This window comes from Theobroma cacao, chromosome 1 (assembly GCF_053813885.1).
Source record: "Theobroma cacao isolate CCN51 chromosome 1, ASM5381388v1, whole genome shotgun sequence".
Classification (NCBI taxonomy): domain Eukaryota; kingdom Viridiplantae; phylum Streptophyta; class Magnoliopsida; order Malvales; family Malvaceae; genus Theobroma; species Theobroma cacao.
In genome coordinates this window covers 2414664-2431112 of record NC_142639.1, presented here as the reverse complement: position 1 = coordinate 2431112, position 16449 = coordinate 2414664, and the positions used below count along the sequence as shown (strand labels likewise).

General features: G+C 37.6%; 3 protein-coding genes and 1 long non-coding RNA gene across 8 annotated transcripts; all 4 read right to left on the bottom strand.

Annotated features, from left to right (window-relative positions):
- Window positions 1-294: 294 nt before the first annotated feature.
- LOC18611083 (peptidyl-prolyl cis-trans isomerase CYP40-like) lies at window positions 295-4840 on the bottom strand. Of its 4 annotated transcripts, XM_007047119.3 has the most exons (9): window positions 4094-4840; window positions 2583-3083; window positions 2255-2342; window positions 2098-2150; window positions 1729-1833; window positions 1240-1315; window positions 853-890; window positions 665-736; window positions 295-386 (listed from the first exon to the last, which is right to left on the bottom strand). In XM_007047119.3, exons 1-8 carry the CDS (start codon window positions 4262-4264, stop codon window positions 683-685), a joined length of 1086 nt encoding a protein of 361 aa, XP_007047181.1. In that variant the 5' UTR covers window positions 4265-4840; the 3' UTR covers window positions 295-386; window positions 665-682. The 4 variants fall into 4 exon arrangements, 3 of the variants coding, with proteins under 3 accessions (XP_007047181.1, XP_017969314.1, XP_007047184.1); XR_016023951.1 differs by lacking the exon at window positions 1240-1315; XM_018113825.2 differs by lacking the exon at window positions 295-386 and having other exon boundaries at window positions 535-736; window positions 4094-4839.
- A 411-nt stretch (window positions 4841-5251) lies between these two features.
- LOC18611081 (peroxidase 10-like) lies at window positions 5252-7109 on the bottom strand. Its single transcript, XM_007047113.3, has 4 exons — window positions 6839-7109; window positions 6361-6555; window positions 6084-6246; window positions 5252-5890 (listed from the first exon to the last, which is right to left on the bottom strand). Exons 1-4 carry the CDS (start codon window positions 7052-7054, stop codon window positions 5481-5483), a joined length of 984 nt encoding a protein of 327 aa, XP_007047175.3. The 5' UTR covers window positions 7055-7109; the 3' UTR covers window positions 5252-5480.
- A 2444-nt stretch (window positions 7110-9553) lies between these two features.
- Window positions 9554-10321, bottom strand: LOC18611082 (uncharacterized). Its single transcript, XR_001927698.2, has 2 exons — window positions 9847-10321; window positions 9554-9747 (listed from the first exon to the last, which is right to left on the bottom strand). It is a non-coding gene; the product is annotated as an uncharacterized LOC18611082 (long non-coding RNA).
- Window positions 10322-10717: 396 nt separating this feature from the next.
- MAPKKK5 (mitogen-activated protein kinase kinase kinase 5) lies at window positions 10718-16152 on the bottom strand. Of its 2 annotated transcripts, none has more exons than XM_007047111.3 (11): window positions 15425-16148; window positions 14263-14883; window positions 14092-14179; window positions 13915-13977; window positions 13648-13811; window positions 13355-13430; window positions 12531-12590; window positions 12331-12456; window positions 11811-12008; window positions 11638-11735; window positions 10718-11496 (listed from the first exon to the last, which is right to left on the bottom strand). In XM_007047111.3, exons 1-11 carry the CDS (start codon window positions 15901-15903, stop codon window positions 11301-11303), a joined length of 2169 nt encoding a protein of 722 aa, XP_007047173.3. In that variant the 5' UTR covers window positions 15904-16148; the 3' UTR covers window positions 10718-11300. The 2 variants fall into 2 exon arrangements, with proteins under 2 accessions (XP_007047173.3, XP_007047174.3); XM_007047112.3 differs by having other exon boundaries at window positions 11312-11522; window positions 15425-16152.
- Between the last annotated feature and the right edge of the window lie 297 nt (window positions 16153-16449).

Below are 16449 nucleotides of genomic sequence, written 5' to 3'. Positions count from 1 at the left end.
CAGGACTTGACTAAGCAAGGAGTAGACAAGGTCCTTAACAGAGGATTTGCATTCCCAAAAGCTCGAGCCAAAGCAATTGCTGAGTATAAGCAAGGGAAGCCACAACAGATAAGCAAGTCAAAAAGCAGGAAAAATAAAGAGTCTAAAATGAAAAAGAAAGTATCCATTTTACATCAAATAAAAAAAGTTGTCTTCTGCGCATAAAAAGATTGTTCAGATAAGCTCAAACAGACGTGTAAGCAAAAATACAGTTTCTGCTGGGAATAAATTGTCACATCTGCTTGACCAGAAATCAAAAGGAAGAAAAGACAATTCTGCATTAACATTCATTCAAGTTTGAGAATTTCCTGAAAAGAGATATAGCAGGTTTTTTCCTACACCAAAGCCTGCACAACAGAATAAACTCCATAAGATCATAAGAATGGACATGTATGTACGAGTCCATAGAAAAAAAAAAATTCATACCTGATTTTTCCTAAAGCCAACCACAGACTGTAATGAGAATAACTCCAACGCATTGAATACATGACAATGTAAGCAAAAAAACAAGAAAACCCAAAATTGATCCTTCTAGACAAAAGGCTGTCTACATATCAAATCACGGTTTACTAGACAAAGTGAAACATAGAAAACAAGAAAGCAAATAAAAAACTTGTTCCTGTACCATAATTTTGGCTACGATCTACTGAAACATTCTAGAGTATGCCTTTTTCTCCTGGTCTTGTCTATCAGCAATCTGCAGTAGTTTTACAACTTCAATTACCTCCAGAGATGAAATTAAGGGGAAGTGCAGGAAGGAAAGCATTAAATATTGTGAAATGTTCAATAAAAGAATAGGTGATGATCATCAACCTTCTTCCTTGCAGCTGCAAGCTCTTTCTTTATTCCACCTGAAGGGCAGAAAACATGATATAAGATTTCTACTAAAAGTATATAATTGAATGATTTTGATGAATTAGTACTATGTATAATAGCAAAGACTAATTAAGGGCGATGATGATTTAAAGTAAAGTTCCATACTCACATTATTACTGTATACAGTTTCACCAGGTGACACATTACACTGACCAAATATGAACACCTAGCAAGCCTAATGACCCCCTTCCCAACCTCAAACAGGAAAGGGGAAGGAAGAGAAGGGAGGAGGGAGCAGGGAAGAGGTTTAGCAGCTGATTATTCGGGCCAGACAAATTTGTTAAATTAATGTTGCTATTTCACAAGAGACAAGATTGAACTGACCATCATTTGGCTCTAAGTTCAGTGCCTTTTTAAAGCTCTCAACTGCAGCATCTATGTCATTCAGTGCCATATATGCCTGACGTCAATGAAAAATGCATGTTGTGAAAAAAGCATCCTAGGTAAACATAGAATAAACCATTTAATATTTGAACTAATTGCATGTCAATGCAAACAGATAGTAGGCAACTTTAAGCCTAAGAATAAGAAATGATAATCAACCGGGAAAAACACATATCGAACAATTCTGAATTTGTCAAACACTTTATTTTGTTATAAACATGCAAGTTACTCTCTCAAACCAATTAGCAAAATAAGGAAACTACAAAATAGTTATGCTTGAAAAAGCTCCAATACTAGTCAGCCAAGAAATAACACAGCTACAAACTATATTATATACACAACCAGGAAAAAGAAATAGACAAGGCAAAGCAAGCAGTGCCGAAGAATCAGCAAACTTTAGCTTTGAATGTCACACAGATAGTAACTGACCTGGCCTTGGCGAAAAAAGGCTTTCACATTATCTTCTACATCACGAATTGCAAAGTCTGTGTCCAACAGTGCTCCTTTTAGATCACCTAGTTTCAACTTGCAGGCCTAAAGCAGACAACACAGACAGCGGTTATATGAAAGGATCCTAACATCAATAGTGGGAAACAAGTACATATAAGTGGCAACAGATTATTAAAGTAGAGGAATTCCCTACCATCACATACTGTCAAATTAACCACTACAGAGCTGATTCAATGAATGTGAATCTAAACTATGAAAAAGATTGGAATGATCTAAAATTGCCATGCTAGAAGCCTAAACCTATGAATTATCGATGATCTAACATTTTCAAGGAATTCAAAATCTTACAGAACTATTTGTAAATATCTGAGACTTGGTCTTCCGCAAAGAGGAGATCCTCTCTGTGCAATGACAAATTAAAAAAGAGGAAAAAAGTCATCAGAGACACCAAAGGATTCATGGCAATAACATAATGATCATCAAAGAAAGAAACTAAATCATGCACCTTCATCAATGCCCTCCTGCTCCCAGCAGACATCCAAGTAGCGCAAAGCCTTCCAATATTTTCTAAGAGCAATCTTATAGTCTTGCTTCTGTAAGAGGGAACAGGTAGGAATATTTAGTGAGTAACACTATAGCAGTAAATCAAACTTCCAAACAAAAGTAGTCAATAAACGAATGTATAGCAGAAAATGTACCACCAATAAACATTCATAACTCGAAGAGAGCACAAGCCCTAATCATTCATAATAGAGAATATAACATGTGAAATCTATGAAACAGGAAAAAAGAGCATATTATACCGCAGAAAGCCATATGATTAGATCAAATACCTTGTATTGTTCATTTCCAAAAGCTTTAATAGACTCTACTGCCTTCATCCACCAAGAAATTTCATCTGGTTTTTTGTCAAGGTCGGCTGGCCAATCAGGATATATATCACCATCATTAAAAAAGTTAGATATTCCATCATCTTCCCCTTCAGGAATTTCTCCACAATCTGCAATTATAACCTCTTGAGTGGGGTAATCACCATCCTCAGTGGCAACATGCTCGATAGAACGAACAACACCCATTCCTTTTATAACCTTCCCAAAAACCACATGTCTTCCATCAAGATAAGAGGTACGAGTAGTTGTAATAAAGAATTGAGATCCATTGGTGTTAGGCCCCGTATTAGCCATTGATAACATTCCTTTTCTTTCATGTTTTAACTCAAAGTTTTCATCTTCAAATTTCAAGCCATAAATGCATTCTCCTCCAGTTCCATCACCAGCTGATATATCCCCACCTTGTATCATAAAACCTCTGATAATGCGATGAAACCGCACACCCTGTAAATTAATATGGCACTATAATGTTTTTTTTTAAAAAGAACTACATTATTTCTTACAAAGTAATGAAAACTACTTGAAAGTGCATAGTCATATCCAGGTGATTAATTTCTTAAGCGCAGAATTAAAAGAAAAATTCCACATCTCTTAAACATGTCAAATTCTAAGGTGATATTTCTAGGAATGCCTGTGTTCGCATACATGTAGGACGACCCGAGGAAAAGGATTACACAAAGGTAAAGGCAGGGTTGGCAGGAAAAACTCATTGTCTATATGAAAGGAGATGAGGAGTAAGAGTGTGAACAGTGAGTGCATAAGATCATTCAAAGTGAAATTGCAAAAGCAAGAAACCAACCATATCATCTTTAGTTCCCTTTATTCTCAAATTTTTTTCTTTTCACATAGCAAAAGGTTCATATTTTTCTTTCTTTTTTTTTTTTTTTTTTGTTAAGCCATGGCAGGTTTCATTGACAAAGGCAAGTTTCATATTTTTCAATTTATGTCTACATGCGTTATCATTAGAAGCAAACTGCATTTAAGAAAAAAAAAAAAGCTGTCTTGCCGCTTACCTTTGCACCATTTTATCAATTTTAAATCAATTCCAGGTTGAAAAAAGAGGCCTGAAGTTAAGAGCCTCTAGATATTCAAACTTTTTACTCTAAAAAACTTGCACTTTATATTATATATTATTCCTTTATAGAACATAATACACTATGTGCAAACAAAACTTTGCACAAAACATGTAACCTCTATCAAATAACCATTTAATAAAATCTAAAACTGCATGCCAACTAAATTTCATAGAATAAACACAAACAAAGGCTCTTACTTTACCCAAAACAACCCCACCCCCTACTTTATCACCCACCAAATTCAAACCAAGAAATTTTAGCATACTTTGACATTCCAGGAAGAAAGAAAAAAGAGTAAACAGTAAACAAGATATACCTCATGCATTTACATATAAACATTAGTGTTTTATGCATATAAGAAAGAGAAAAAGGCAGGACCTTGTAATGCAGGGAAGCAGCAGTGCTAGGTCCAATGCCTTTCTCACCAGTACACAAAGCCCTGAAATTTTCAGCAGTTTTAGGCACAACATCCTTGTACAACTCCACTACTATTCTTCCTTCTAGTTCTCCTCCTATACTTATGTCCAAATAACATCTTGGGTTCACCATTTCCCCCCCTCTCTCTCAACTCTTTACCTGAACCGACAATAAAAAGAGTAACCCAGAACAACCCTAATCCCACTTTTTATTTTGAACTCAAAGAAAAAGGAAAAGGGGGGGGTGGGGGGTTGTCTTAGTTTCTGGCTTTGCTTGTACGTTTGCCGTGTGGGTTTGTTTTGGCTGCTGAAGTGCTGACCAGTAACCCCTACCTCTGCCGATCCTGCTGCTTTTTGGGTGCCTGTTCAGTGACTGAACGTTTTGGCTGTTTCTTGCGGAGGTGGATGTGATACGGTGTGGTTTGGTGTATGCTATGTTGGAGGTTTGGAACCGTCGGATTTTTGTCTTGTGGAGCTACATTGCATGACAGACGACACGGATTTTGAGGATACGGGTGGCATCATATATTCATATTTAAGAGTGGACATTCTTTTTCAGCCTTGGTCCTTAAGAGAGGATGTTGATGTTGGGGCCTGTCCCTAAGTCAGGATTGGGTTGGCTTTCGAGCCGTACGATATCTTCCTGATGTACTGTGCTAGAGACCGACTGTCCGCTGAGCTTACGGACATGTTTCCTGTCATCCTTCCAAAATTACATTCTACTCCCCACATACTTTTCTTTTTTTTTTTTTTTTTATCTTTTATTCTTTTGTAATATCATCATAAATAAGGTGACAATTAGGAAAAGCAATTGATAATACTATTTCCAACTGACTATAGAAATATATATTATATAATTATATAATTACGAAACATCAAATTATTATCTACTATAAGTATAAAATTCACGTTAGTTTCATAAATCTGACATGAATTCTTCAAATATGGATAATTTGAAACAAATAATGATACTTACAAAATAATAGTAATAATAAAAATAGTTATAAGGTCATTCCATTCCTAGCTTTTGTCCCAAGGAACAAAATTGGGAGGATGCACTGCCTGGTGAATAGACAAGACTAAAACTCATGAGGACGTAATTCTACAATGGGAGCAGCAATGCAACTTGCCAATTATTTTCATGTAGTTGAGCAAGGGTGATGAGACTGAACCTAAGGAGGTCCCCACATTACATCCGGAATACATTTACATGTCAAAGCATAAGGTTACATGCAGTTGTTCACATTGATCGGAAAACTGCATTTTCATTCCCTGGCTAAAGTTCACACTTGATGAAAACAGAAAAGTCACTTCCTCTGCTGCCTTCATAGATACAAGTTCCTAGCTGACTAGTTGACCACTTTGCAGTTCTTCCTTATCTCCCCATCTTGTCCTGTCAGCACACCAATGTTGCCCATCTTCACCATTGATGCTCCAAAATCTTTCAGAAACAGGAAGGGGTACTTGCTGTAGTTGAGGACCATTGAAGCAGTTCTATTGTCTGTACCGAGAAGTTGGTCTGACTGCAAAAGACCAGAACTGTTCACAATATTTTTGTAGTAGCTGTTGTCGAATTTGGTGCTGGTGACAGAATCCAAAGGAACCAAGTTGGTGTCTGAATCAACTTGATCTGGACACACGCTTTGAAGACCTTTCAGAAACGATGCGTCAAGTTCTGGATCAGGCTTGCCTGAGCCACCGAAGTTGAAGAGCCTTGACTTGAATGTGAAACATTGAGCAAAGCCAATGGTGTGAGCACCTGTGTTTGGCAATATCAAGATCCAATTTGGTTATTTAATGACATCTAGTTCAAGCCTACTAACTAACTTAAAATACAGGCAATAGCAAGCAAGTTCTTATCTTATGCTAAAGCAGAAAAGATAAGATTGAATGTTCATTTCTCTGTCTCCGGCAGAAGTACAATAGAAGTTGAAACGATATAGGGAGCATACCTGATAGCACAACCACATCCTTTATATCAAGACCCTTTGAATTGAATTTTGCAATGATGCTATCTAAGGACTCAAAAGGTGATGGGAGTTCATTGGCTGCAGTCTTATTTGCTGTTCGTCCATCTCGGCGACCTAAGGGTACCATCCAGTATGACCCACCCGCCTTCGATGAAATATTAACAGAAGAATTAATGACATGATTCACATGAATACATGAAGGATGATCATTATATAAAGTCAAGTATAAAAGCAACAATGAATGATAAATGTTACTTACAAAATAAACAGCATCTCTTGCTGCAAGAGTTAATATGTCAGAACAAGAAACGGTTGATGGGCAAGCTTTCTCCACATTAGCCTTTATATTGTCAATGACCTCATAGCCTCTAGCTGAATTTTGATTAGCTAATGCATTCTTTTCCCCCACAAATGTTGAGCCAATATCGTCAAGTAAGATAGACCCATCACATCCCTGGAGATCAGACAAAGAGTTATGAAAAGGAAACCAGTAAGTGCGCAGACAAATATTGGAAATTCAAGTTATGTGCTAAACCTAGGGCTATGTCCATATTAATGGGACAGTTACTGAGTGCTTGAAATGTCCTAAATGCTATGTAAATGCTGAAGTTTGTTTCTTCTAGGCATTCTTTTCCCTACTATCATTCTGTTCTTATGGTTAGGGGAAGGGATTTGCTTTTATGCAATCCGAAAAGAATAATTAGACATCACATAAAAATAGAGGACAAATTCATTACGTTAACAAAACAATCATGGAAGTGAAGTCGCACGAGAGAGGCTGCCATCCTAGTATCATTAGTAATAGCTGACCAAACTCCATATCTAACGATTCTTGCGAGGTTGGGACAAGTGCTATCATAGTATTTATAATCAAGTTGACAGAACACCAGATGACTCAGGAACAAGATGTAAATCAAGCGAACAAAGGGAAGTTTGCAGGTTTTGTGTTCCATATCTTGAAAGCAAACACTGAAATCAAATGCTAACTAGTTTCGTTGCTCAGCAGTGGAACTAGGAGCCATTTATACACAAGTAACCAAAGGAGAATGCATTGCCCTTTTTGAATCAAGGTCTTCCAGATAGTGGGAGAGCCACTATAGATGTCTCCCTCAATAGGTTCGGTACAATCCCACATATTTTCGTCAGCAATTGGAAAACTAAAATAGCTCTAAGTGGCATGATGATGCATTCCTCTAGAAAAGTTTCATTGCAGACTGCAAATTATACTCTCGAGTTTGACTTAAGTGTCTACATGTGAAGAAAATTGGGGCTGCCAAAATTCAAAGGCATGCGAAGATACCAAAGATAAGTCATAGGTAACAATAATTTTTTTTTTCCATAAACCATATTTATATGCCGAAAGTAGCATCAGCAGTCTTGTAGTGGAAGATACACTCATAGACAGTTTAATGGACTGGTGAAACAGATTATCAATGGACAATTTGCATATCAGCTAGTGCCGTGCAACCAGCAATGGATAAATATTGTTCAGTGTAAGCAGGAACCCCACAACTACAGGGAAAGTGTGAGCTAGGTGGGGGTAGTTAAATGAGTGGGGGACAAGAGGACTTAGTTAACCATTATAAGAGTGGAAAAGAACAAGAATTAAAGATGAAATCGGGAGTGTTATACACCAATTGCTTTCTAAGGCAATTGAGACAAAGGAAGTAATTTCTCTATCTACTACAGAGTTGAATAGTACTTGTTTGCCACTTCTTTTTTTAAAGTACTTGTTTGCCACTTAATAAGAGGGTTTGTTTCAAAACCTGAACTACCATTATTTTGGATATTTAACCTTGCTATTCTTGATGTATTCTTATGCCTTTGTCATAACCTTCTGATATGGATTCCTCTCAAGCTAAGAACTTCTAAATTTTCTTTGAAGCTCGTAAACTTGTAAGAAATTTCCCTGTGCTTTATAGAGGCCAAGCACCCATTTAAGTGCTAACAAAGAAAAGAGAGAGAGGACCCTTTCTTGGCACAAGTTCTTCTGACCTTGTGCAATAAAAGAAAGAAAGGAACAAGGGCCTCGTGGGAAAGCCTTGCGCCTCAAGCGGATATCCTTGCTCGATGATCTGGACTACATAAATTGTCTGTCTAAATGAACTTACTTTGGTGTAACTTTTCCTTCCTCTGGTTTCTTTTGAGAAACCTTAGCATTTTTCACAAGAAGCGTCGGCCTCTCCACATTCAAGAAAAAGGTGGCTTTATGGAAATAGCTAGCATAGCCTTGTACTCGAAAAGTTTAGTGGTTTTCAGTTGAATAAAAAGAATTAGTCCATAATTAGTGTCCCTTTCTATTTATGAGACAGTTTTCTACCATTTTTCATTTTGTTGTCCTTTCATTACAAAACTCTGTTTGTCACCATTCACTTTGTAAGTTTTGAGATGTTCTGGCGAAACGTGAGCAGACAGGACCAATGGCTAACCTACTCAAGGTTGCTCTGAAAGGTTTCCAATTACCAACCCAAACTACTTCTATATAAAGATGTTACTACCCTCTTTCGAGCAAAAAGAGGGGGAAAAAAGGGTTACCAATCCTCAGTATATTAGGGACAACCGGACAAAAGAATGTCTGTAAATTTGATGAGCATAACGACTAGCACGGCTGAAACTGTTAATTTTGTTAGGATTTTATAAAACTTTCAGATCTTCCTGACCAGAAGTTCACCAGCTTTTAATATTCAATAGTGAATTGTAGGGGCAAGCCAAGAGCTCAAGGTTTCTCCACTCAATCTGATACGTCATATTTGTTGAGTTCAATTTGCAAAAGAAAAGCCCTTGCTCTAGTTTGCTTACACTTAAATGATCAATTAATTTATCCCAAATTGCATTCAACTTTTGGCCACAAACAATGCTCCTTGACATTAACCATTAATACCTCTCTATTTTATTTTTTCTCCTTTATATAGCTTGGACAAAGGAGCGTGGGTACCACTAGCTAGCCCATGTCCACGACAATCTAGTTTCGCTCTCTTAAAAATTTCCATTATTTATTTCGTCCCCAGAATTCTGTATGCATTGCCCTGTGGATGGCTGTTAAATTGTGAACACCGGCCTGCATAGAGAAACCTTGGCCTTTGTATGGGACGAGAATAAAGGATCAAGATCTCTTTCTCTAACCCCACAAATAACAAGCAATCTAAGTGGTAAAGCAACAGGCAGTCAGTAGTCAGGAACTGGGCTGCTAAAAGATACCTTTTAAATTTGAAACAAGGTCAACAAATCAACTCGTTGCTGCTAATCAAATAGTTTAATTCCTAAGAGTCATCTTCCGCCTACCAAGCTTGATGACCACCAAATCTAGTGGCTTTACACGCACCGATTTGGAGCTTGCAAGGATCAGATTGAGCCAAAAGCACTTCAAAAGCTACTTTATTGACTTAATTATAAAGTGGTAAAGAAGAAGAGAAAAATAAAAGAATCCAAAAGGGTATGAAACGAAAGAAACATGACCACAACATTGTAATAATACAAGTACTACTTCCTTTCTAAAGCAATATCCATTGTTCTTTCTCTTTCAGTCAAGAAAGGCTAGAATTATAGTGACATAGAGATGGTTATTTTCCTTTCTAAATTCTAACAAAGATTGAAACAGCACAAGTAATCGAAGCAGGTCTCCGTGCAGTCATAGCAGCAAGAACAACTGCACCCTCAATAACACCCAAAAAACCGAATTAAACAAACTATATATACCAAAGTCTTTGGGGGAAAAAAAAAGGCAAAAGAGAAAAAGGGTACATACCATTCATCAACAGCTTTGTCTTGTTCATCTTCTTCAACCTGGAAATTATTGGTTGAAGTCTCTATGGATTGTGTCGCAGGTGCTTCCATTTTTGCTTGTCTGCTAAAGCTCTTTTGAGAAGATGGTTTTGTCTGGTTGTGTTTTTTGAGAGTCCTTGGTCTTTATGGGACAAACTGAAAGAGAAACGTGGATGGAAGAGGGAAAATGTGCGTTTACTTGTTCACGTGAACGCAATTCAGTTTAGTGGAAAGAGAAGTATGAAAGTGATACCATCATTACTCTTTTAAATTTCCTTCCTCATTTTTATTGATTTTAATTAAAGACTTAAATTGACTAAATGATGACTGGGAAAGTACTGTGAAGGCGGCTTCAATCATAGATCTAAACCATTGAATCTATCCAGCGGTGGAAGACCTGACACATATAACACCAAGAAACTAGCAACAATAATTATTCGATGATCCCTCTGATTAGAAACAATAACTCTAGAATGTGTTTGTTCAAAAAATATACCATAATAATGTCTGATCAATGATGACCTGATGAGTCCCGAGGGTCGGCCAAGTGGTAAAATGCAAAAACTCAACATGCTGATCGGGTCTTGGTCAACCTTACGATTCAAAGCTGACTGTTTTAACTATGGTTTTATGGTCAATTTGGTATCTTGGAGATTGCCTTTTTTCTTTTCCTTCTCTATCCTTATCTATCTGCTCCCCTTCATTTTTTCTCAGCCTAAAAAGCAATTTCGGTTTCATGGCTAATGTGGATCGCACAATCACAACCTACTATTGGGTAAAGACTGTTATTAAAGTATTGTTAAAAAGCTTAGTCATTAAGAAATTGGTTTTTTAGCAAAAGAAATAGAAGTCTATGGCACTGAACTTATACATTGTGATCATGCTAAGATTTCCCACACCTTCATTCCTCTTCAGACAGTCCACTTTTTTTTTTGTTGTCACTTTATCAAGTCTTTCAGTTCCACAATAATCCAGAATTCATTGCCGCATTGGACTTCAAATAGTACAAATTAAGATGGGCCAACAACACAGGATACAGAGGGTGAGGGCGCCCAAGATTTGGGCGTTAGGAGAATGGTGTATGGCTAACTTAAACCTTCTAAAATCTACTAATTCATTCGACTCCATATTTACATGGAGATGAGAATGCCACCTTATGTTAAATATACATGAAAAAAGAGCTTTCTTAATTTCGGAAGCTCTAAAAAAAAATATTGCTAGTATACAAAAACCTGCTTCAGGATGTGCTTCCAGGATGAAAAGGCTACAGGAACTTCAACGAGGCATTGATGACAGATAGGGTGAGGAGCTTTTAGTTCAGCTCTCCACTGCCACAAATCAGACAGCAGCTTTTGAGGTCACCATCGCAATGCTTCAAGCTGCCTTATCAGCAGAACCCTTGAAAATAATGTACAGTGCTTCTTCCTCTCGTCAACATCATCTGAAAGTTTGCTTCTTCTTCGACTCCTGGTTGATAGATACATTAATGGTACCAGAAGGGTTGGGATGATAAGTATTTTGACCTGAGCGTGGAGGAGACAAACTAGGAAGAGTCTCAAGGGTTGAACGAGGAGAATAGCGTGGGGCCATTGTTAAGTCGGAAGTCTTGTAATGAGATCGCTGTGCAGTCTCACTGGAGAAAAAGAATAATGCGTGAAGCTGGAGTGGACAGTGAAGAAAAAAGTAAAGTTTACCAATTGATTCAATTCAGCAGTCAGAATATGCAAATTCCAAAGAGGATAAGGTCAAAGAAAATGCAGAATGTAACTCTTACCTGTCAGGAGTCACTGATTTTGTACTTCGCAAGCTTTGCTGCACTGGCAATTGATCCAGTTTAAATTCAGATCGCTCTCTTGGACTAAGGGGAATATCCTGCAAAAATTAAACCAACTATAAGATAAACCATTAGATGCCAGCAGCAACAAAAGGGGAAGTATTCTTATTTACCATGGACTTTTTTCCATTAAATGATGAGGCAGCTGACTGCGGTGAGCTTTTCACAAATCTATGTTCTAATAACACGCTTGCAGATGGTCTCTCTGCAGGATTTCTTCGGAAGCAGCAGCGCAGAAAATCCTTGCCCTCAGGTGATAATGTTTCGGGTATGGGAGGAGTATCCCTCATCACTTTAAACATAGCTGCAGCCTGCATTAACAAAAAGAATGTAGAGAAATTGGCAATGGCTCTTATTTAACAACAAACCAGACCAAGCAATTGAACTTGTCCTTGTCACGCAGACAATCACGGCACTCTTAGGTCTTAATGATTGGTGGACAAGTAAGGCCATTCAGCACAATCTAACTGGTATACAATGTATAAGAATTTGCATTATGAGAAACACAGAACACAACTTTTTGTTCTTTTTTCATTCTATAATCTAATGCGATGGTGAAAAGTTGGAATGCAGAAGATTTCTCCAATGCTGGGCATGATCAATAAAGTTAATTAAGAAACATCAGGTGCTTACCCCTTCATACTCACTCCATGGTGCTTTACCAGTGAACATTTCGATAATTGTACAACCCAAACTCCAAATATCAACAGCTAGAGCAAGATCAGAACTGTTATCTTTCTGCATCACAGCTTGCATGAGCTGCAGGGAAATGAATGATGTCAGTATGTTTAAACTACAGACCATCATGTATTGATATAGTCGCGAGATGGTACCTCTGGAGCCATCCAGTATGGGCTTCCTTTCAAAGAAAGATCAGCTCTTTGTCCACTAAGCTGTGCAACAAATGAATCCAAAATTATTCAAGCTAATGCAGAAAGAAAATAACTAGCAAAGACCTTGAAGCAAGATGTCTTGGAGGAAAATTATTCATGCAGCCACCCCAAAATTGGAGTCAAGGCTGAGTATGAATTCCAGGAAAATTAAGGATGTTGCAACAACAAGAAATGAAAGGCAAATTATGATGATGATAATGACACATCTGCCACTCCAAGCTAATCAACTCTAATTTTCACAGCTTGTCACTGCAACAATTATATACTCATAGTACACAATATACCATCCTTCTTCTTATTCAGTTATTTTCGCTTAAAATCTAATTATGATCCTGGACAAGGCTTTACCACTTTGAAAGCAAGTACATTTGCTAATACAGCATTTGATGTCTGCAAGACCAGAGCATATACTTGCAAGCAAAGAAAATGAAGAGTTAAAGAATTCATTCAAAGACTACATAGCTTTAATTCTGCCAGCACATGCCAGGTGATGCAACTTCACACAAGAACAGTTATAATCTCCCTTCTAACTTCATGTGTGCTTATGTCAATTTACATCCCCACTTCCTTCATTAAAACATCCAAGAAAGGACTACAGTTGACAGGATGGATTGCAATAAATTTCTTTTTCCTTTAATTTATTTATTGTTGTGTGGGGAAGGACAGGCGGACATCAACTCATAAAAAGTCCTATGGCCACAAATTTGCACGCCTTATCTGTGACCAGCTTGTATCCAAAGAGAAGGGGAAGACATGAAACTTACATGTTTGGACATCCCAAAGTCAGCAAGCTTGACAACTCCAGATGCATCAACAAGCAAATTAGCCCCTTTAATATCCCTAAATAGAACAGGTAAACAGCATACTAAGCAATTAACAATTCATAACAGAACAATAAAATAGGTTCTTTACCTTCCTTAAACTACTAGTGTTTTTGTGCTTAAAATTTGAATTAGAACTTAAAAGCAGACATCCTTCACTTTTAGACTCAAACTGGCTATTGTAAGGTGCATGCCAAGCCTTATTTTAACCCATAAATCAGCACTGTGCTTTGTACCTGTGGATTGTCTTTGTGCTATGCAGGTAAGCCAGCCCAGAAAGAATATGGCGAGTAAAATTGCGAACAACAGATTCTGTTATGGCACCACAGTGATCGCGAGCATATTTATTAATTGAACCAGGATGAACATATTCCAGATATATATAGAACTTGTCCTCAACCTACATATGCATAATTTGATTTCCTTAATTGAAGTTCTTCAGATAATAAGTGGAGCTAGAAGAAGGGGTGAAATCCTAAACATGCCATTGGTGTATTACTTACTATTTCGCTACCATAATACTGCACTATATTTGGATGCTTGAGTTGGCTAAGAACCTTGATCTCCTGCAATGGAAGGAAGTAGTTAGGAAGGCAATAAGAAACCAGCAGTAGGTAATTATTAAGTTCTCACTCTTCTCTCTCTAGAGTGAAGAAATGTAATATTTGCTATAGAAATACCTGCTCTAGTTGCTTTATACACTCTGCAGATTTTGGGTCATCAGGAAATATCTCAACTTCCTTCATTGCACATAAAGCTCCAGTTTCTCTGTCAGAAACAAGAAGCCAGTTCAGTGGTCAGATAGCAAGAGTCCAGAGAAACAATAGCAAAGATACATAGAACTTGTATACCTGTTGCTGGCAACATAAACACTTCCAAATGTACCACGCCCAATAAGCTTGCCTTTTTGCCATTGACAATTCATTGGCAACGGCTCTGGTTTATTTGTAACTTGAGGAATAAGAGCTGATGGAGAAGCCATGGCTGCTCCTGGAGGAAGAGGTAGCGGATGAACATTGATAGGGCAACTATTTTCAGGACGGGATGATGAGATCTCAAGTGACAACCTATGGTGTATTGGTGAAGCAGATCCACTTTGGCTTCTATTCATTCGTTGAGGACTTCTATTTGGTGGACTGTGAAGCGGAGTATTATCACTGCTAAATGCAGTGTAATCATAGAATGCCGGGGGAGGAAGCCCTGGAACATCCAATGTTGCCATCTCTGGTGCAGACCAGACTTGATTTCCTGTAGGAACGACATAGTGTGGAAACAGGTCACCAGTACTCATTCTGTGCGGGCTAATTACAGGACTGGTGAAAGGACTCGTAGGAGCACTCCTAACAGGAACATTCACCCTAAACTCATCCTGAGAACTATCCCCTCTGTTTACTTCTTGATGTAATAACTTAGAGGGTGATCTTGTCTCAATGTGCTCTACCCTCTTCCTTGCGTCACGAGAAGCAAACATACTGTAATAGGAGAATTGACAAACTATCAATTATTGAAAAACCAGTAAAAGAAGTAATCCAAATATCTACAATGCCTATAAATATAAAACCTAAAACTGCTCTATCAAAACAAAAGGCACATTTTATTACAGCAGCACTGTCAATATACTAAGAACAATCCACACATGAAATAAGCTTAAAATTTTCAGATTGAGCATTCAGAGATTATCAATTAAATAATATTGCAATTATGAATAAATCATCCTCTAGCTCAAACTTTGTTTCTAAAATCAGCAAAATTACCAAACGGAATATCACTAATTACTATCCTTAAAAATAAAATATCAAATGATTCAAGGAAAGAAAATTAAGATGAGCTAATAATTTCGAAAATAAAAAAAGTAATAAGAAATCATTTCTTTCCTTCATTGCAATTTTAAATTAAATAATAATTACAAAATCCTATTTAAAATTACAACCTATTGCATCAATTAAGGAAGGATCAAGAACTTTTTTTAATTAAATGTTAATTAAAACTAATAATTGAGAAGAAAAAAATCACCTTGAATTCGAAGGAGTTCCATCTGCTTTTTCTCTATCTCTATCCTCTAAACCTTTACCATGTCCAACCTCATTCGGCGACGGCAACCGTTGATCCCCGTCTCCTTCGGGAAGCGGAAGCGGAAGCGGCAACGGCACTGCCAACGCCGACGATGTTGTCCTCGAAGCCGGAGCCGACGATGACAATGGAGTATCATAAGTACTGGGCGACCTGGACAGCGGCACCGCCACCTCCTTCGCCGGCGTAACCTCCTGGTCGCTGAGACGCCTCAGCTCCCTTTGCCTCATCAGCTTCGGCCCCGCAATGCGAAACCCCAAGTAATTGTGACGAGATTGATTACGCTGATTACTATCATGATTATTAGTATTATTATTACTATTATTATTAGCTTGCAAATGTTTCCTGGGAGAAGTTGCCGGCGTGGCGGCTGTGGAAGAAGAAGAAGAAGAAGAAAAGGAAATATTTTGAAGCCAACGCATGGCTAGAAATCATTCTAAGTTACAAAACAAAGAAACCAAATTCCCAAAATGAAAGAATTCGAAATGAAAATTCCGAACAAAACAAGGACAGGAAAACCCACGAATCTAGGTCTGAAAAGAACAAAAATGTGGGGATTAGAAACGGACGATGATGTTCCGAGGATTGGATGGGAAAGCAGCTTTGGATGTCGGGGATGTCGGTTTTTTTATGTTTTGTCTAAAACAACGCGGTTTACAACAGAAGCCATTTCGCTTTTAAAGAGGTCAATAAAGTCAAGAGGCTCGTGCTTTTTTTCCACTTCCTTTATCTTTCGCTTTTCTTCCTCAATTTTTTATTTATATTTTTTGATTGGATTTGTTTTGGGAGAGAGAGTCAGAGAAATTTTTTCTTCTGTTATTTGGGTAAGGCGTAAATTTCCGTTACACGAAGTGGTTGTTGGATTTGCTTTAGTTTTTTTAGCGTATGTGGACCCTGTTTTACAGTACCAAAAAACTGACGTGGCAATCATGATGCTTAATTTATGTAAAACTGAATTACCGAATTTA

Bases quoted from the DNA above. Each gene is read 5' to 3' on its own strand.
- LOC18611083 (XM_007047119.3), bottom strand. From the start codon at position 4,264: ATGGTGAACCCAAGATGTTATTTGGACATAAGTATAGGAGGAGAACTA. The intron at 2,343-2,582 runs GTATTTGATCTA...TCCCTCTTACAG, and splicing joins TTGGAAATGAACAATACAAG to AAGCAAGACTATAAGATTGC. The intron at 1,316-1,728 runs GTCAGTTACTAT...CATTGACGTCAG, and splicing joins CCTTTTTTCGCCAAGGCCAG to GCATATATGGCACTGAATGA.
- LOC18611081 (XM_007047113.3), bottom strand. From the start codon at position 7,054: ATGGAACACAAAACCTGCAAACTTCCCTTTGTTCGCTTGATTTACATC. The intron at 6,247-6,360 runs GTAAGTAACATT...ATTTCATCGAAG, and splicing joins CAAGAGATGCTGTTTATTTT to GCGGGTGGGTCATACTGGAT. The intron at 5,891-6,083 runs GTATGCTCCCTA...TGCCAAACACAG, and splicing joins GGATGTGGTTGTGCTATCAG to GTGCTCACACCATTGGCTTT.
- MAPKKK5 (XM_007047111.3), bottom strand. From the start codon at position 15,903: ATGCGTTGGCTTCAAAATATTTCCTTTTCTTCTTCTTCTTCTTCTTCC. The intron at 13,978-14,091 runs GTATTTCTATAG...CTTCCATTGCAG, and splicing joins GTATAAAGCAACTAGAGCAG to GAGATCAAGGTTCTTAGCCA. The intron at 12,591-13,354 runs GTAAGTTTCATG...TTTGTTGCACAG, and splicing joins ACTTTGGGATGTCCAAACAT to CTTAGTGGACAAAGAGCTGA.